This window comes from Trichomycterus rosablanca, chromosome 17 (assembly GCF_030014385.1).
Source record: "Trichomycterus rosablanca isolate fTriRos1 chromosome 17, fTriRos1.hap1, whole genome shotgun sequence".
Taxonomy (NCBI): Eukaryota; Metazoa; Chordata; class Actinopteri; order Siluriformes; family Trichomycteridae; genus Trichomycterus; species Trichomycterus rosablanca.
In genome coordinates this window covers 26733368-26754760 of record NC_086004.1, presented here as the reverse complement: position 1 = coordinate 26754760, position 21393 = coordinate 26733368, and the positions used below count along the sequence as shown (strand labels likewise).

At 38.0% G+C, this 21393-nt stretch overlaps 1 protein-coding gene across 5 annotated transcripts in view; it reads left to right on the top strand.

Moving 5' to 3' along the window:
* The window catches only part of mcf2l2 (MCF.2 cell line derived transforming sequence-like 2), a 94310-nt gene that overhangs the window by 15656 nt on the left and 57261 nt on the right, over window positions 1–21393 (top strand). For 4 of the 5 annotated variants that reach the window (XM_063013281.1, XM_063013283.1, XM_063013284.1 and 1 more), the window contains exons 2-13: window positions 4397–4480; window positions 9044–9158; window positions 10207–10297; window positions 12495–12614; window positions 14461–14577; window positions 14803–14952; window positions 15100–15224; window positions 16163–16277; window positions 16361–16480; window positions 17495–17686; window positions 19055–19246; window positions 19883–20060. In XM_063013281.1, coding sequence (XP_062869351.1) covers window positions 4397–4480; window positions 9044–9158; window positions 10207–10297; window positions 12495–12614; window positions 14461–14577; window positions 14803–14952; window positions 15100–15224; window positions 16163–16277; window positions 16361–16480; window positions 17495–17686; window positions 19055–19246; window positions 19883–20060 — 1599 coding nt within the window. The remainder of the gene's footprint in view (window positions 1–4396; window positions 4481–9043; window positions 9159–10206; window positions 10298–12494; window positions 12615–14460; window positions 14578–14802; window positions 14953–15099; window positions 15225–16162; window positions 16278–16360; window positions 16481–17494; window positions 17687–19054; window positions 19247–19882; window positions 20061–21393) is intronic. The other variant, XM_063013282.1, reaches the window with a different exon arrangement.

Below are 21393 nucleotides of genomic sequence, written 5' to 3'. Positions count from 1 at the left end.
TACTCTGAAGCTGTTTCTAACAGCTGTTACTCTGAGGCTGTTACTAATTGCTGTTACTCTGAGGCCTTGATGCTGAGGCTGGTACTGGTGGCTATTTCTTAAAGGCTGTCACTGATGATTGTTACTCTGAGAACTGTTACTCTTAGACTGTAACTCTGAGGCTGTTACTTACAGACATTACTCTGTTTACGCTGTTTCTCAGGCTGTTACTAATGGCTGTTACTCCAAGACTATTAATCTAAGGATGGTATCAGTGCATGTTACTCTGAGGCTGTTACTCTGAAAGTGTTACTCAGAGACTGTTATTCTGAGGCTGTTACTAATGGCTGTTACTCTGAGGCTGTGATGCTAAGGCTGGTACTTGTGGCTATTACTCAAAGCCTGTTACTGATAGTTACTCTAAGATAGTTACTCTAAGGCTGTTACTAATGGCTGTTACTCTGTGGCTGTTAATAAAAGCTGTTACTAGTGGTTGTTACTTTAATACTGTTACTGTGAGACTGTTACTCTGAGGCTGTTACTGATGGCTGCTACTCTGAGGCTGTTACAAATGAATGTCACTTTAAGGCTGTTATTTTGAGGCTGTTACTGATGGCTGTTACTCTGAGGCTGTTACAAATGAATGTCACTTTAAGGCTGTTATTTTGAGGCTGTTACTAATTGCTGTTACTCCGAAGCTGTTTCTAACAGCTGTTACTAATGGCTGTTACTCTGAGGTTGTTACTCTGAGGCTGTTACTAATGGCTGTTACTCCGAAGCTATCACTGACAGTCATTACTCTGAAGCTGTTTTTAAAAGCTGTTTCTCAGGCTGTTACTAGTGACTGTTACTCTAAGACTTACTCTGAGGCTATTATCAGTGGCTGTTACTCTGAGGCTGTTACTCTGAGGCCTTGATCCTGAGGCTGATACTGGTGGCTATTACTTAAAGGCTGTCACTTATGGTTGTTACTCTGAGAACTGTTACTCTGAGACTGTTACTCTGAAGCTGTTTCTAAAAACTATTTCTTAGGCTATTACTAATGGATGTTACTCTGAGGCTGTTACTAATGGCTGTTACTCTGAAGCTGTTACTAATTGCTGTTACTCTGAAGCTGTTTCTAACAGCTGTTACTCTGAAGCTGTTTCTAACAGCTGTTACTCTAAGGCTGTTACTAATTGCTGTTACTCTGAGGCCTTGATGCTGAGGCTGGTACTGGTGGCTATTTCTTAAAGGCTGTCACTGATGATTGTTACTCTGAGAACTGTTACTCTTAGACTGTAACTCTGAGGCTGTTACTTACAGACATTACTCTGTTTACGCTGTTTCTCAGGCTGTTACTAATGGCTGTTACTCCAAGACTATTAATCTAAGGATGGTATCAGTGCATGTTACTCTGAGGCTGTTACTAATTGCTGTTACTCTGAGGCTGTTACTAATGGCTGTTACTCTGAGGCTGTTACTAATGGCTGTTACTCCGAAGCTATCACTGACAGTCATTACTCTGAAGCTGTTTTTAAAAGCTGTTTCTCAGGCTGTTACTAGTGACTGTTACTCTAAGACTATTACTCTGAGGCTATTATCAGTGGCTGTTACTCTGAGGCTGTTACTCTGAGGCCTTGATCCTGAGGCTGATACTGGTGGCTATTACTTAAAGGCTGTCACTTATGGTTGTTACTCTGAGAACTGTTACTCTGAGACTGTTACTCTGAAGCTGTTTCTAAAAACTATTTCTTAGGCTATTACTAATGGATGTTACTCTGAGGCTGTTACTAATGGCTGTTACTCTGAAGCTATCACTGACAGCCATTACTCTGAGGCTGTTACTGACAGTTGTTAATCTGAGGCTGTTACTCATAGGCTGTTACTGATGGCTGTTACTAATGCCCGTTACATATTCTGGGGCTGAATATTTAAATATGGGATTCTGAGGAGAGGTTTTAATATTTTTTTGTCCTCTGTTATCTGAGTGAAATAAAAATAGCCCGGAACAATTAGGGCTGCACCCAGTCTGTACATGTTCCCTTTTAAAATGGTAGTTTTTGGTCCTCCTGGTGGTGTGTGCTGTCTCTTAGTGAAAAGGGTTGGTTGTATGTGTTTGTTCTGTCCCAGTGGGAGTGGTCTTGCTGTGATGACCTTCCTCTATGGCCTTTACCACATATTGTGGCCCGCTTGAATTTTAGTGGCTGCAGCTCAGGGGCTGTAAGATAACATCTATAATTCACATGGCCCCTGACGCACATTGTGCTTCCTTTGGAACATGCCTCCAGAGGATGTGTATGTTTACGTGTGTGACCGAGCATGTGGGCAAGCATGTGCTTTTAAAACACCAGAAATGCTTTGTACTTTGTTTCATCATTACAGGCTGTTTATTACCTGCTGATAAACATTAAACATGCTTTTGTAGAAGGTGAATAAGAGTAAGTCTTCAGTATCAGAGTCTCACTTTGCTTTATCGTTTGTTTATTATACTATTCTAATTTATTTTTACATTAGAAGAATTTCTTTAATAGTAGCAAATTAAAATACATTTGGTTCTATGGTGTAATACAGACCAATGAACCAAAGTGTATACAGTAAGAATTTACACAATATATTTGCTGCACTTTGTAACTACACTACATGCTCAAATGTATGTGGACACCCTTCCTTAGAATCAAGTTCGGGATTTTCTACCACACCAGCTGTTCCCATTTAAAATATATAATTCATTTCTAACATTGTGTCATCATATTTGGGGAAAAACGTAGAATGACTGTGTCCTTGTGCGTTAAGTGCGGTCCATAAAGACTTTGACAACTTTGGTGATTAATATGTAGTTTTTGCATGGAAGAGGGGGGCATATTAATGCCCTTGATTTTGGAATTAAATGTCCAGCATGCTCATGGTCACTTGTCTATATACTTTAGGTCATATTGTGTACCTACTGCTGTACTACATAGTATGTAACATAATTGCACTACCAGTGGTGTTGTTCAGTCACAATTCAGACACGTTATGAAGCAAATAGTTCACATTTACAGATTGGAACCAGGCAGATGGGTGTGTCAAGACCTTCTGAAACCGTTTCTCTTATTATTACTAAAGTTCATAAACAGTTTTAAATATCCTCCCTGTCACTGCTGAGCTTGTAGAATTGAAGATACTCTGTTCATGTTTTACTCATGTGAAAGAGAGTTTACAGTTACAGCTTGAAATCCAGTCTAGATGAAGACAACCTGAGTAATCACAAAATACAGTGTTCATTTTATGAAAGATAAAATTGTCCATCAACCGACCCTGTGTAAGTAAGTACCCTTTAGTACTCAGTCAACCAGGTAATCAAATTCAGTTAAGAAATACGTTCAGGCTAGACGCACCTCCAGCATCTTGAAGTAGGCAAAAAGGTCTTAACGAGCACTGAAATGTTCAAGCCTTATTAGCATGTCAATTTAAGGCTTTGAGGCTCTGGGACACCAGCAAACAGCACTGAGAGCCTTTAACTTTACCAGCATTGAATTTTTCCAGAAGATTGTGGTCCACAAAATTCCTCGAAGGGAACATTAACAACCCATTTATAAAGTCTCAATAGAACCCAGATAAAGATCTAAGAAAACATCCAAGCTCACATCTGATAAGGTCAGAGACACAGCTATGTCTCTATAATCAGAAGGGCTTTAAATAATAAAAAAGAATCATTCATCATTTATTTATATTTGTCGTTGGTCTAATGTCATTTAGAAACACTTGCCGCATGGCAGTAAACATTAGACAGAGCCGTTTCATCTCAGGAGCACCATATTAATACTGAATTTATTGCTGACAGCTGATTAGCATAGCTCACTGCAGCTCAGAACCCTTAGACTTGAATGCTCCAACAACCTCTGGCTAGCTTGGATTCAGTGTTCGACACATACAGTGTTTAATATCAGTGAGTGGACATACATACTTTCATCCTTCAAAATAGCAATAGATTGTCATTATGTAATGAAGATTGATGTGTCTTCATACTGTCCTTTATAGTGGTACATAGTGAAGATTGTGTTCAGTCTTTGTTGCCCAGTGGGGAAACCCTGATAAGTACATGAAGGTTTTAAATTAATAAGTCACTGAAACATCTGTTCTTTAAAATCTATGCCATGAATGCACTGCTTGTTAGAGGGGGTATAGCTCCTCCACAAAGAAACAAACCAGAAACTGTATTCAAGGCTAGAGGTCATTGCTGCAAGAAGCAACCTCAAAATGGAAACCCTGTTTAACAAGGGCGTGAGCAGGATCCACCTAATGGGTACAGAGTGCTGATTGTACTCTTACTGAATCGGGAAATGCATGATGTCTTCAGGCACTTTTTGTGGTTCGTAATGGATTTTAAAAGTAGGAATGTCATGTTGTAATAATATCTAGTGACCCTGGCATTTTGCTTTTAATTTTTTTTCAGATGAGATTATGCAACAGGAGATACGGCCCCTGCTGGCCGTGGACATAATTGAACAGCTACACAGACAGTTTGCCATGCTATCAGGTAAGAGTTCTGCTTCATTTCTACTTTTCAGGCAGCATGTCTTGGTGCAGAGGTTGACTGTCGAGTGACAGTAGTTTTTTGAAGTACTTCCAAACCCATATGTTCTCCTCTTGTCTGCGTGGGTTTTTGTCGTGGCTTCGACATTTTGGACATTTTGGACATTTTGATTGCTAAATGAATTGCTGTAGGATTGCTAGGACGGCTCATAGTGCAAATTACGCTACACTAATGAAAAATGTTAAATCGCTGAACACAAACTTTAAATTTTGAATTTCACAGCAAATTGCTGGGTTTGTTTCATGGTTAGTGACGTGATTTTCACGGCCGTGAATTAGGTAGGGCCTTAATTATTGGGCTTTAATTCTGCTATTGTTTGTTTTTGTGACGACTAGGCTGAATTTATGTATGTATGTATGTTGAGCAGCTGTGGTACTGAGCACTGATCAATGTAAATGCATTCTAATGACTTCCTCGCTCAGCCGGCTTCTGCTCCACCATGTTCATAGATTATTAGATTACAAGGCTTTCATTTCCTGAGGCTTCTTAGGTTACACTGCTCGCTGCATCTAGACTCTCTAAAAGCATTTCCAGCTCTTCATATAACGTCAGTATTGTACCGGGAAGAAAAGGACTGAGCAATTATGTCCTTTTTAGAAGGTATTTAAAATATGTTTATTTACAGTGGGGCCAAAAAGTATTTAGTCAGCCACTGATTGTGCAAATTCTCCTACTTAGAAAGATGAGAGAGGTCTGTAATTTTCATCATAGGTGCACTTCAACTATGAGAGACAAAATTAAAAAAAAAATCCAGGAAATCACATTGTAGGATTTTTAAAGAATTTATTTGTAAATTATGGTGGAAAATAAGTATTTGGCCAATAACAAAAGTTCAACTCAATACTTTGTAACATAACCTTTGTTGGCAATGACAGAGGTCAAACGTTTCCTGTAAGTCTTCACCAGGTTTGCACACACTGTAGCTGGTATTTTGGCCCATTCCTCCATGCAGATCTCCTCTAGAGCAGTGATGTTTTGGGGCTGTCGCTGGGCAACACGGACTTTCAACTCCCTCCACAAATTTTCTGTGGGGTTGAGGTCTGGAGACCACTCCAGGACCTTGAAATGCTTTTTATGGAGCCACTCCTTCGTTGCCCGAGCGGTGTGTTTGGGATCATTGTCATGCTGGAAGACCCAGCCACGTTCCATCTTCAATGCTCTCACTGATAGAAGGTGGTTTTGGCTTAAAATCTCACGATACATGGCCCCGTTCATTCTTCCCTTAACACGGATCAGTCGTCCTGTCCCCTTTGCAGAAAAACAGCCCCAAAGCATGATGTTTCCACCCCCATGCTTCACAGTAGGTATGGTGTTCTTGGGTTCTTCTTCTTCCTCCAAACACGACGAGTTGAGATTTTACCAAAAAGTTCCATTTTGGTTTCATCTGACCACATGATATTCTCCCAATCCTCTTCTGGATCATCCATATGCTCTCTGGCAAACTTCAGACGGGCCTGGACATGTACTGGCTTAAGCAGGGGGACACGCCTGGCACTGCAGGATTTGAGTCCCTCTCGGCATAGTGTGTTACTGATGGTAGCCTTTGTTACTTTGGTCCCAGCTCTCTGCAGGTCATTCATCAGGTCCCTCCGTGTAGTTCTGGGATTTTTGCTCACCGTTCTCATGATCATTTTGACCCCACGGGATGAGATCTTGCGTGGGGCCCCAGATCGAGGGAGATTATCAATGGTCTTGTATGTCTTCCATTTTCTTACAATTGCTCCCACAGTTGATTTATTTACACCAACCTGCTTGCCTATTGTAGATTCACTCTTCCCAGCCTGGTGCAGGTCTACAGTTTTCTTCCTGGTGTCCTTCGACAGCTCTTTGGTCTTGGCCATGGTTGAGTTTGGAGTCTGACTGTTTGAGCCTGTGGACAGGTGTCTTTTATACAGATAACGAGTGGAGGACAGAAGAGCTTCTTAAAGAAGAAGTTACAGGTCTGTGAGAGCCAGAAATCTTGCTTGTTTGTGGGTGACCAAATACTTATTTTCCACCATAATTTACAAATAAATTCTTTAAAAATCCTACAATGTGATTTCCTGGATTTTTTTTTCTCATTTTGTCTCTCATAGTTGAAGTGTACCTATGATGAAAATTACAGACCTCTCTCATCTTTCTAAGTAGGAGAACTTGCACAATCAGTGGCTGACTAAATACTTTTTGGCCCCACTGTATGTACAGGCCAGTTTGTCTGCTGGATTAAACAGAGCTTCATGATATATGTTAAACATCTATACTGTATGTTTAGGCGTACACATTCATGTTTGCTAAAGATTGGTCTATGAGTAGAAAATAACAAAGTATCACATAATGGTCATGGTACTATTTAAGACCTACAACTTTACATTCACTTGTAATGGACATGCTAGTGTCAATTTCAATAAGTTCTGTACCCTTTTTCTGTTTCTACAGCACAAGACAAATAAATAAATAAGTTGCTGTATGTCTATTTTTCCCAGCAAATTTCCAGAAAACTCACAATAAACACAATAATGTCGCAATTATAAAAGCATTTTTTAGGAACTGCATCAGCTTGACTGCAGTTGATCCACTGGACAAAAAAAACATAATCAGGTGTTTCTTTTTTTGCTTTTTAGTCCATGACAATATAAAGCTTGCTTGACTGCAAGTCAAAGTGAAAGTGACAGCTTTTTGTTGATACAAGGTTGGGTTACGACACTTTCTGTGGTGAACATCTTCATGGTACATCAATCTGTATGCCACATTATAAAGTGTCATTACAACTGAAATCAAAGCTCATAAATATCTGTGATAATCATGTGACTCTGATACACTATTTAGAACTGATTTTATTTTATTTTATTAAAATATTCATTGAATACATTTTAGCTGTTAACTATATAATAGTTTATTATGTAACTGTAATTTGTTGTTTTATTTCTTATACATTATAACAGACATTATGTTCAGTTATTTTTTGGTTTGGTGGACTTTTCATCCAAATTAATTTACATTTGAACTTAACAATTAACAATAAACAGTATTGGAGCTTGTAAAAGGCCCTAGGCTCAGAGCTGGGTTTAGAACTCATATCTTTCTAGTTAGTAATTAAGAACCTTTAGCTACCACTTTTTAGATTACTGACTTTTTCTATGAACATTTTATTGATGAATAATAAACAAATAACAAATTTTCTATTAAGTATTCTGACGACACCCCCAAATACACACAGTTGTACCAAACATACTATGTAGTAAATTATTCCTGAAAAGTAAATTTGAATAGAGCGGATTATTTTTGCATGAAATAAAGCCACACCCGGTCCCTTAGTGATCGACACTGCAGTTGATGTAATCATGTGGAACACCCATCCATTTTTTCCTGCAGAGATGTTGTTGTCTCTCTCAAACCACCTGCGTATTAGCTGTTATTGCCAAATCTCAACTGTTGGCTACATGGACACATGAAAATGTACAAAGCTACAAATATTATGGAATGATGTTGGTGAGGGGTGAATTTGGAGATAAATTTGCCTTAAATTCAGATCATGTGAAATGTGCCTGGATAGTCAAATGTAACCACAAACCCACAAAAAAAACAAAAAAACCACAAGAAGTCACATCACATTAAAACAGGTGTGAAAGGTGAGTGAAAATCTTGGGTGCATAGTCCCTCACAGTTTTAACACACATTAAATACAAAACACACATTTACTTACATAAACTAGCACCATTTGTTCAATATATATACATAACAGGTCTGGAACATTGGTGACTGACCACAGTCAAGAAAACTTTACATTATTAATGAACTGCTTTCCCAGAACTTGCGGTAAAAAATAAAGCCCATGAAGCTTTACTTTCATTTTATGCTTAACATGCATATTTGGGATGGCATCAAACATTAATGCTTAATAAGAGATTCTAATTCTGGAATCCAGTACAGATTGTTTTGCCCTGAAGGTACTTTAATAATTGAAATGGCTATTAGAGAAAGTGGTTATTAGAAAGAATGGTTAACACTTGCATTATTTGCTCACATGCACCTTGCCTACAAGGAAAGGTTCTGCAGGTTCAGTGTGTTTGCTTGCATGAAGTGTTGTGGTGTCTGGACCCTGAAGGGTTTAAGAAAAACTGACAAAGTGTAAAATGTTGTAAATAAATAATCTCTTTAGGAAACGATGCTATATATACAGTATATCACTAGCTCAGCAGTTTTAACTGGTACCCTCACAGCAAATTCTCCAGAGCTCAGTGCCTCCACCTTGTGGTTGAAACATAGTAAGAGTGCATGAACGAACCATATTGGATATTGATCAATGTTCTCAGTTATCATGCAGTTTATCCACACTGTGTGATTTATTACAAGACAGCAACCGCGAAAATAGAACAATATCCATTTATATACTATAGTTCCTTCACTCTTTTTTTGATACAACAGAACATATTTCCAGATTCAATTCACAAAAATCATTAGAGAAAACGTTTCTTGTGTAGAGTACTTTAAACTTCAATGTAAAAATTGTTGTTTCTGTCCACACAGGAGGAAGAGGGAAAGATGGAGCCCCGATCATCACATTTCCAGAATACTCTGATTTTAATGAGCTTCCTGATGAGGACTTCATAAATGTTGTGACATATCTGACCAGTATACCCAGGTGACCCATCACACTTTTCCCATTTTGCTTGTTTGTTAAGTTTTCAGGTTTCTTAGTTTCACATAGAGTGCTATTTGTAACAGCTCTATGGAGGTGTTATTTCTCAAAAGCATTTTCAGATTTGAAGAAAGCCAGTGCAGGCACAGACTGGTGACATATTAAAGGTTAAAAACTGTTAAATGTCATTTGAAGTGCTCAGAGCTTTTGCAGCCTTACCACAGTTTTACCCACAGTTGTGGTCTGTTTTTCAAGCCCAGTGCTTTGATTGAGCTACAAAATAGTAGACATAGATCTAAACCATTTTTGTTTATCATTAAAGTATATTTAAATACTAAAAAAATTGTGTCAAGCCAACAGGACTGTTTATGTAGCTATTATATGAAGTTATTAAAATGATACCATGCTAAAAATATACATTCCTACTTCCTCCTTACAAAAAGAAATAATGCTGTCAGCTAACTGAGCTGCTTCCTATTTTCTGTTGATATCATTACCAAATAATTAACCATTATATACAACACAAATTGGATATTATTAGGAATTATTAGGAATTTTATAGGAATATGAAGAAGGGTCAGTCATCATTGGAGTCGACCAAACCTATTAACTATTTGCATGTGACAGGTGTGGTTTAGGCGAGGGCTGTAATGGGAGGAATAATTAGCCTCCACGGGCGCAACAACTACTTATCATTCAGTATAGAAATTTAGAATTCTCTGCAGCCTGTTACAGCCCTTAGCTGAACCAATCCTATCCAAAATATCACTGACTATACATGTTAAATATTAATTTATACAATATTGAGAATCTGCTTCTGTTGAACCACTTTCTAGAAGCAGCTGTAATTTAAATACAAGCTCTATTAACTTTTATTTTAAGCAGGTAAATGGACACTTTCATAGTAGAGATAAAGCTCTAAATTGTCTACATACTGTGCATATTGTTTAGCTAGTTTATGTTAAACTTGCTTAACCATCTGACAGAACTTACTGAACTTGGTGAGTTTCCTTCCTCCAGTAATTAAACATTTCGTTCTCTTGTATTTCAGTTTGGATGCGGCCAGTATCGGCTTCATAATTATAATCGACCGCCGGCGGGACAAATGGAGTTCGGTCAAGGCCTCGCTGGCTCGAATAGCAGTGCGTACATGCTCCTTTTTTTTGCCATACAAGTTCTTTGTTTTTTTTAATAGAATCTGATAAGTTGTCAGACTGGAAATGTAAACTTTTATTTTTCTGAAATAGAAACTTAGCGGGTTTAGTTTATACTTACAATAAATGTATTATCAAGATTAGATAACCAGGCTTAAATCTAAAATCTTCAATACTTTCAGCAGCAAATCCACCTCTGAATACTACACAAAATTAATACAGGACTTGAAATGGGCAGTTCATGCTTGAAAGCCATTCGCTGAGGCTGAAATAAAGCGATTCTGCAAAGAGTGGGACAAAATCTATAGAAGCTGTTGGAAGTGTTTGGTTGCAGTTGTTGCAGCTGTCACTTTTTCACATGAGTGATATAGGTGATGCATCACCTTCTTCTATTGTGTTTTTCTTGTATTTATAACACTGTCTGAGGAACTAAAAGACATTTAGTGGGACACATGCAAAATATTATGAACAGAAAAACACTTTTAACAGCTTAACAATGGTTTTAAGCTCATTACTGATCAAAATGTTATCGTCAGTAAACATGGTTCGAATCAAGCTGACAATAATAATACAGGTTAAAAACGGCTTTTATTATAAATGTCCTAAACTACAGAACTCTCCCTAAAGTAGTGTAATTGGGGATAAAGAGTAATAAATGTTAAAATGTGAATGTTAAAGAGGTTAAAACACAATGGTAATGCTGTCAATTGTCTAATAGAAGAAATGAACTAAGGCATATATTTCTTAACATTCTTAACTTTTATATTTTGTAAGAGTCTGTGTCAGAAAATGTAGTAAAAATACAAGTAAAAAATTGTCATATGTACATGTGAAATATACACATATATACACATGCCATATATACATATACACACAATGATATGTTTTTACTCTTATATAAGTTACCCCTGGACTTAAAGTCCTCGTCACCTTGCTCATTGTTACAAAAGGGCCCAACAGTGGAAGCATGGCAGAGCCAGGAATCAAATCTACAACTTTCCTATTGATAGCCTGAAGCTCTACCAACTAAGCTACCTCTGTTCCACTGCTTAACCTATGAGTGAGGCATTTTCCTAACAAATCAATAACCCTAATGCCACCATGTAAACTAACTGATTTACATATTTTTAAAAAATGTGGACAAAGTAGTTCATCAAGTAGGCAAGGAGGAGTCTTAATGCTGCTCTGTGCTGCTCCTGCTCTACACAGCGTACACAAACGTAGCTCCTGAAGCTATGCTTGAAACAAGGGCTCGCTGTTGGAAATAAATTTAAATGACATTTTTACAGACAGCATTAATGGAACGATGACTGATTTGTTGGTTATTGGTTAATGGGTCAATTATTAACATCCCTAGGTCTAAATGTATTCTGCTCAATAAAAGGTTACAAAGGTTACGTTTGTCTGTAACTGTGACTGTAAATCATTTTCTGGTATTTTACATCAATGCAAAATGTGTAGAGCTGAGAGATCAGGGTCCTCAAAATGAGTAGAGCTGTAAACCAAGGTTAATGACTGATTTAACAGTTGCTCTAGATGTAAAGCAATTTGTTTTTGTAATCATTTTCTATATAATTACTACATAATAATATTGGTATAATAGTCAGTTGGGATTAATGGCACCCTAGGTAAATAAAAAAACAATCAAAAGGTCATGAAAACGTTCAGTGTTTATTATTTATTTATTTAAATTTTAATTTAAAATTTTTAATAAACAAAAACAGGTATAATCACAATTATTTACAATCCAGTTAAATACATGTGACAATTTGTATTTAATATACTTAGAAAGTTGACCTGAATTCTAAGAATCTCTTAATGCCTAGATTTTTGCTTGCCGACAGGTCGGCACTAGATGTGGCAGTCTGGAGGCAACTCGGCGTTCACTCGGGGATCTAAACCCGCCTCTCGATTGCTATGTGCGAACTTTCGAACGACTTGATCTGAGCGGCTAAAGAAAAATATCTAGCATGTTAAATATCTGGACCAGTCGCCAACTCAAAGTCGTGTAGTGTGAAAGGTTGCAAGTGGCAGCGAGTGCTTTGTCGAACTACAGCCCATGAGAACGCAATATTCAAATATTGCCGAGCATCAGTGATGGCTTTCAGACCAATCAACAAATTTATTCCTCATGAATTAGAACCTAAAAGTGACATGAAGCATTTTTTGTGTGTGTGTTAAACAGGGAGCATTCCCTGGCAATCTGCAGCTAGTCCTCGTCCTGAGGCCCTCACGCTTCCTCCAGAGAGCCATCGCTGACATCGGTATCCGGTTACACCGTGATGACTTTAAAATGAAGGTACCGGTAAGCATGCTTCATCTGTGTTGTATTAAACTAAAGTGTATGAAGCATCTCATCTCATTTCTCATTATGAAAAGAATGTGAATCTATATATTTATTTAGACAGACTCTTGCATGCTTCTCATTGTTGTTTCTGTGGGTGAGTGGTGGCAGTAAGTCTTTTTATGCCAACACATAGATATTCTGTGCATGTGTTGAATATGTGTGCTTGTGGGCTGAGTTTATTTTTCACTCACCACTGTCAAACTTGCATGTCAATATAATACAATGTACGAGGGTTCTTTAAAAAGTTTCAGCACTTTTTAAACTCTATTTATTAAGAATTGTGAAAACGAATAACATCACTTTTCTACATCGGCACCTTCCAGTGCATTCTTCCAGTGTTGTACCAACTTCTTAATGCCATCAGCAAAAATGATTTTGATTGAGCTCATAGCCACTGATGCACCGCTGCTTTCACATCACCATCACATGAAAATCTTCATCCCCTTAAAGCTTCTTTGAGCGGTTTAAAAGGGTGAGAATCAGATGCCGCTAAATCCGGACTATAAGCGTCTCTCAGTCTCTCAGACACGACCGATTACTACTCCTCCCACCCTCACCAGTTCCAATTAAAATATAAAAGTGCTGAAACTTTTTGAAGATCCATCATATTAAACAGTATTAAGAGGAGCCACTCTAATGGCTGTGTTCTCGATTGACTTGTATTTAGTTCAGTACATTTTACATTGGGGGAAATAGATTAAAACCAATAGTGACCATCTAAAACCGTTTTTAGTATTTAAACCTACTGAATGGCAAATATGCACATCTGTGAAACTGACCATTTTCATTCAAACTTATGCTCAGAAAATTCTGATAAATGCGGCCATGCCAAATACTAAGACATTCTGAACTTCATGTACATTTGGAAAAGTTTTAACTCAGACTATTATGCTGATTATGTGATTTATATTACAAAACACATTAAATTCATTCAGAAGAATATGCTAAAAAAAAGTGGCCCCACCAGATATGCTTGTAAGCTACCGGCTTTCCTGTATTCTGGATATGAAAACTTAAAATACCATAATGTTCAAGTTGGTAAAAGAAGCATAACAAATACTTCTTTAAGCCTGGGATTAAAATAAATTTTAAATGCATAGTTTACTGACCTGAATGACAAAGGTGGCTGACATGATTACTGCAGAGTGTGGCTAAAAGTTCAAACCAGTGCATATTATTCTACCACTAAATCACACTTATAATCACTGAGTAATCATGTTAAAATAAATGGCATCAGCGCTTTTTTTGGATGGATTGGTAGCTCAGTGGTGGCAGTTTACCATTTTGGCCTGTTGTGTCTGTTAAATACCTGGAAGACTCAAATGCTGTAATGTAATTGAAGCTGCTGATTTATTATAAGTTGTGATTTAATGTTCAAATATACCGACATGTTCCCTTCTGTACTGTGACAGGTAGAAGAGGATTCAATCCGTTTGTGTTTTCTTGTTCAGAATTACACTTGAATAATTTCCTGCAAATTAAATATATATTTACGCAAGTATAAAATATATACAGCAGATTTAGAGAGTATTCAGATGCTTTGATATTTGGCCATTTGATTGTGGTGTGGATTTAACTTTGAATGGACATAGATGCCATTTTTAACTGCCCAAATCCAGGTATGCAAAACTGGTAGAAATATATCTATGGGTAACAATAACAATTATATTAATTTAAACTTAAATCTAGAACACAATATAGTGTGAAGTCAAGGCCTGTGAATATGTTTTAATGGATTGTGTAACTGAAAGTGGCTGGTATAATTGTTTATACTGTATTCTACATGTTTTTGCTTATCTTTTAGATTGTCATGCTGAATTCCCTGTCAGATCTGCATGGCTATGTGGACAAAGGCCAGCTGACTTGTGATCTGGGTGGCAGTTTGCAATACTGTCACAGTCAGTGGATTCACCATCGCACAGTAAGTCAGTGTTTCACATCGAGCTAAATCATGCCTGTAAATTCACTACAATTTTATTAATGTATCTTTTTTAATTCCAGTTTAATCTGGTATCATTATTGTCCTGTAGTATTTATATAAGACCATCTGCCAAATGATCAAAAAATATTTTTACCTTATATACCCTATATCAGTTTTTGTAGCATAGGTTTAACCTCATCCGTAACCTGAATGTTTGCTGCTTAGGCTATTGAAAACTTTGCTGTCACGGTGAAGATTACAGCCCAAATGCTGCAGAAATTTGGAACAGACCTAGCGGAAACCGAGCTCCCCAATGACAGGCAATGCACCAAAGATCTGCTGACAGCACACACAGAAAAACATGACAAGCTCAAGGTAGTCCAGCACTCAAGTATCAAAGCACAGTCAAGATAACCAAACATGTATAAACACACCCACTACCGTACAGTATTACACATAAACCATACATACAGTCTTTCTTAACATATTACATATGCACTGAATTGTGCTTCTGTGTTTCAGGATGAACTTAGATTGGCACTGAAACAAGGAACAACTTTGCTCACCTGCATCAAAGACCAAGCCAGCAAGTCTGAGAACCACAAACTAAATTCAGATGAAATGGAAAACCAGAACACTGTTGAGAGGTCAGTTTCATGGCTGCAAAATAAGTCACCAAACTATGATAAAGTTTATATTAATCTATCTGTTTTTAAATTAATCTGATTCATTTAAAATAGGTGGCCAAAAACACTTAGGTGACTCACATGACATTTACAAACCCCACTTAAAAAGAAAAAGTTGAGACATTTTATATGCGTGCAATAAAAAACACAATTTTATTGAACTGACAACAATGCAATGGATAGATTTCTTATAAGACTTATTTTTTAGTTTGTAAACTAATTCTAAATAAACCAGGTAAGATTTTCATGCCTGCACATTTAAGAACTTGGTACAGAGGCACGTTTTCTATCATCACCTTTTCTATTAATAAGACATTTTAATCATTTGGGAAATAAAGACACCAATTCTTACAGTTCTTAACACTTCAGCTGTTTGTCTGTGGCCACCTTTGTCTAATTCTTATCTTTATGATGCATCCTACGTTTTCGATAAAACACAGATCTGGAATGGTTGGCATGGTGGCTCGTCGGGTATTAGTGACGCCTCACAGCAATAAGGTCCTGGGCTTTCTGTGTGGAGTTTGCATGTTCTCCCTGTGTCTGCTTGGGTTTCCTCTGGGTGCTTTGGTTTCCTCCCACAAGCCCAAAGACATGCAGTCAGGTCCTCAAGTTACTAAAATTGCCCCGAGTGAGTGTTTGTAATGGACTGGCGACCTGTCCAAGTGTTTCCTGCTTTTGACCCAGTGAATCGGACCCACTGCCACCCTGAATAGGATAAAGTGGTGATAAAACAAACAATTAATAAATAAGTGAATGACAGATCTGGACTGCAGGCAAGCTTGGCTACTGTCTTTGCTCATTAAAGTACATCGGGAGAACATGCCCAAAAAGATCTCAACAGTTCTCACATCTGTATATTCATAGTTATAAAATGAATTGATTGTTTTCGTTGATTACAGGTTGTTGGCTCAGCTGGACGAGACAGAAAATGCGTTTGAACAGTTCTGGTCCAAACATCATCTCAAGTTAGAGCAATGTCTGCAACTAAGACATTTTGAGCAGGACTTTAGAGAGGTACAGAAACAGTTTCTGATCAAGTAGATTTTGAAGTTTATCATGATATCCTTCTACTAATTGTCATGTATTTGTGTTTTTAGGTAAAACTGTCTCTGGACAGCCTGTTGGAGGCTTTGCTGGCACTCTCAGACACCGGGGATGGGGTCGGACGCTTGGAGCAACTTATTAAAGAACTGAGGAGCCTGCAGAACAAAGCTCAGGTCTGTTTTATTCACTGCTTAGTTCTTTACATAATTTTTTACGGACCATTTGTGGTCTAACAGCAAAAACAAATGTGGAAATGTCATCCAACCTCTTCCTCTTTTAAAAGAGGAAATCTACAGTTTACTACCATCATGTACTAATGCAGAAAGTTCCTTGTTGTCAAGTCTTTGGTTCTTTCAGGCACAGTTACATCACTGCTACAGTTTACTGGCCATTTTTCTATTAATCGTTTTAAGTGAAAAAAATTAACGCTTTGATATGACACTATTATACTAATACTATTATATACACTTATATTATTTCCTATACTGTCTTTTACTGTTATTTTCTTATGCCCCCCAATTTTCTCCCCTAATCTAGTCGTATCCAATTACCCTGGTTTCTTTACGCTTCACCTCCACCGATACATCTCTCCACTGCTGACTGAGGAGCTTCGCAACTGACACATGCCCCCTCTGACACGTGATCAGTTCTTTTCACCTGCATGAGGCAAGTTCATATGCAGATCAGCCTTGTGCATGGAGAGCCACACCATGATCAGCATTATTTCCCAACTCTGCGCAGGTGCCATCAATCAGCCAGCGGAGGTCGTAATTGCGCCATTTATGAGGAACCCTGGTCCAGCTTTCCCATCCCTTGAACAACAGACAATTGTTGTTCGTGTGGTCGCCCAGCCAGGTGGCAGAGCTGAGATTCGATACTATGTATTCGAGATCCCAGCTCTGGTGTGCTAGGGTATTTTACCACTGCGCCACCTGAGCGGCTGGAATAGTGTTTTTAAACCCTACATTATTTCATGTTCTTACTGAACAAAACATAAATATTTTAAATATATACTATAATAACAAAGTGTCCAACACCAGTTGATAATTCCAGATAGAAATGAATTCAGTTTAAATATGTCCTTAGGTAAAAAACATTTTCCAAATGCTCAAAAGCCCCTAAAATCATTTCACCTTGTAAATTACCTAAATAATTTTTGTGTGCATTGTGTCCATTCTTTTTTACAGGAATCTCTGGAGAAGGCACAGCTGCATGCATTACATGGAGACCAGTTAATCCAGAGCAACCATTATGCTGTCGATTCCATCCGGCCCAAATGTGTGGAACTGCGGCGCATCTGTGATGACTTCAACAACGAGGCCAAGAAAAAATATGACTTCCTGTCCAAGTCACTCGAGATCCATACGTGCATGGACAAGGTCAGCTGTCTGAAATGCGTGTCACATACGCAAAATGCACAATTATCTGCATTACACCAGTGGAAACGTCACAGAATAACAGAATCAGTTAACAAAGAGCAGTGCATACAAGAAGATTAACAAAACAATCAATCTAAATGTAGCTGCTGGATCAGGGCGTGATTTATGAAGGACATTTTATAGCTCCATGTTCTGTCAGAGTAAAAGGAATTTTTGTTCTGACACACCTACTTACATTTACAGATAAGTATGTTTCATGCATGTGGAGCAAAAGTACAAGTAAAGCTCCAGCCTCATTAACTCTTGTGTTTAATGCACATGGCAGTTGCACTAATTTGCCTAAAGTTGAGCTATTCAGAATTTTTACCAGGATCTCACTGGATATATTCTGCCACATCACAGTTGTTATGGGCCGTAATGCATCTGATCTATAATTCTCATGCATTCATGTTTAAGCCTTTATTTCATCTATCATGCATGCATAAACTTAAGGAATCTCTTATTATTTTGTGTGTGTTGTTTTACCCATTTTGCACCCAGTTTGGATATGCTTAGTTCCTTGTGCACTCTATCTCTTCGTGACATATTAGGCTGTCGCAGGCTAGAAAGGTTGCAGGCTAACACTCCCCCTCCAACAGTATTAAAAACTTGCCAAGTTGCAGAAAAAATTTACATCTTGGGGTCACCAACAGTGAATCTGGGGAGCTTTTTTTGCCTCTCATACCATCCTATGCACTGTAAGGGGGGGCAAAAAAGTCAGGTCCTAGTCTAGGCAAGTCTGTCACAGATCCAGTTAATAGGAACTTTGTAATTTTTGCCCTAACTGTAGTCGTAGGCGTTTTCTAATTTATGAAGGTCAACGTGTTAAGGACTGAATAAGAGAATTTGATCTGTATTTATATGTTGACCTCATATGTACATACTGTATATACCCCAGTGAAACAAGAGTTTGGGTGGTGTAGGGATCTATTAAGCTAGCCCACCATCTCTGAGACATGGGTTTGAATCTCTGCTGATGTGATTGGCCAGCCTGGCTGATGTTCTGTAGTGGAGTGGCCCGCTGCCCCGGGTATTCCTGCCTCTTGTGTCCCAGAGGAACTGGACCTGCTACAATCCTGACCAGGATAAAGCATTTGATGAAAAAAAAAATTTGAACAGAGTGTAAGGTGTCAGTAATGTTTAAAGAGTTTATTAAGGAGGTGTTAAAGTAAACTATGCTGCTTGGAATTTTAAACTGAATGACCAAGACAACCTTAGATTTCTAATGTGGTTGCCTAATAATGGTCCAAACTGGCTGAACGTCTGGTCTGTCGGTGTTCATCTGGTGAGAAGTCCAAGTGTAAAGTGTGTTTTTGTTTGTGCTTGCAGGTGAACCATTGGTGCGAGAGTGGCGTATACCTGCTGGCATCTCAGGCAGTGGATAAGTGCCAGTCTCAGGAGGGGGCAGAGGCGGCTCTGCAGGACATCCAGAACTACATGGAGACTGCAAAGGAACAGCAGCTTAGTCAGCTCAAAGAACTCTACAACCAACATGAGATCATCCTTTCTGATCTCATAAAGGTGTGTGTGAGGATGTTGCTCATTAATAATTCAATTTATTATCATTCAAATTAATTAAGTGAAATTAAATAATGAGATTAATTAAGTTCTACACTACCAGTCACATTTGGAAACACCTGATTAATGTATTATAAATGAACCTCATTGAGAGAAGCTGTGATCAGAGCAAATATTGACCAACATGAAGAATCTAATAATATATTTTAAAATGGTTTTAATTTGTTCTATTTATGGCCAGAAGTATGTGTACATTTGTTCTTGGGCTTGTTGTTCAATGACACATTCAACAGCCTCTGCAGTTCTGAGAAGGCTTCTCCACAAGATTGGGGAGTATTTCTGTGGACACATTTCTTAAGAGAGAATCATATTATTTTTGTTCCTCAACTAAACTTGCTCTTAATAAAAATAATGTTTGAATATTGGAATATTTAAGTAGAAAATAAGCAGCCAGTTTCCCTCATGTAAATGTTCAACTTCTTCATGTCAACATTACATTTAGGATGAAATAAAGAAATCTTAAAAGTTAACCCTGATCAGGATCAGAATGAATTCACAATAGTTAATCGTAGTAAAATGACCCATTCATTGTTTTAAATATTTCTTTAATAATTTAATTTGCTTTTCCTGTCCATGCAGACCAATGTGCAGAATTCTTTAAAGCGCTTGGACGAAGTACAAGAGATGTTTGAGAAGAGAAACGTTAGTTTAAAAAGACTATCTGCTAAGCAGACCAGACCCGTCCAACCTGTAGCTCCTCGACCTGAATCTTCACCCAAGCGCCCAGCACCAAAGAACACCCGACCTACAGGATCTGGTGAGTAGATAAGCTACAGGAAGCTGAATCTATATCTGCATGCTTCTACATAGGCTGGAGGTATATGAGGTTTGACCATGTTTCCTATAAAGCTTGCACTTATGTGCTAAAACCAGCTCCGGATATGTCACCCATGGTGCAGAAATGACTGCAGCTGTTGCTCAGAGGCTTAGTAGAACAAAATTTTATAAATGTGGTCTAGCAGTAAAACTCAGACCTTCAGAATTCTTGAACATTTACATGATTACCTGCTCAAAATGTAAGATTTTAGCGGGGAACAGTATGCCAGAAAAATATGGATAGATCAGAAACATCTTTGGAGTTTGAGAATTTCAGCGCAGACATCAATGCTTGTAACTTCAAGTGCCTACATGATGGTAAAAAAAGTTTTGGACCTTCTTGGAGCAAGTGCAAGGAAAAAATATGTTCCTGTAATATACACCGATCCGCCATAGCAATAAAACCACCTCCTTGTTTCTACACTCACTGTCCATTTTATCAGCTCCACTTACCATATAGAAGCACTTTGTAGTTCTACAATTACTGACTGTCCATCTGTTTCTCTGCATGCTTTGTTAGGCCCCTTTCATGCTGTTCTTCAATGGTCAGAACCCCCACAGGACCACTACAGAGCAGGTATTATTTAGGTGGTGGATCATTCTCAGCACTGCAGTGACACTGACATGGTGGTGGTGTGTTAGTGTGTTGTGCTGGTATGAGTGGATCAGACACAGCAGCGCTGCTGGAGTTATTAAATACGAAGGTGTCCACTCACTGTCCACTCTATTAGACACTCCTACCTAGTTGGTCCACCTTGTAGATGTGAAGTCCTACTATGTATTATAATAATATCTACTCTGTAGTGGTCCTGGGAGAGTCCTGACCACTGAAGAACAGCATGAAAGGGGGCTAACAAAGCATGCAGAGAAACAGATGGACTACAGTCAGTAATTGTTGAACTACAAAGTGCTTCTATATGGTGAGTGGAGCTGATAAAATGGACAGTGAGTGTAGAAACAAGGAGGTGGTTTTAATGTTTTGGTTGATCAGTGTATGATAGTTTGTACTTGCAGGGTTGGTATTGGTCTATACATTTTGAGAACTGCTGATGTACAGGGGACAAACATCTGCACATTTTAATGCAGTTACAATTCATTTGCTTTTTTTAACATATTTTATTAACATATGTCGCGTTTGGGTCTCTAGGTAAAAAGAAACCAGTCATGTCTTTTTATTTCAGTACATTTTGAATCATGCATTTTATTGTGTGTGTGTGTTTTAGTTTGTGATACTATTGTAGTTTATGTATTTTGTAGATTAATTCTGTTAATAA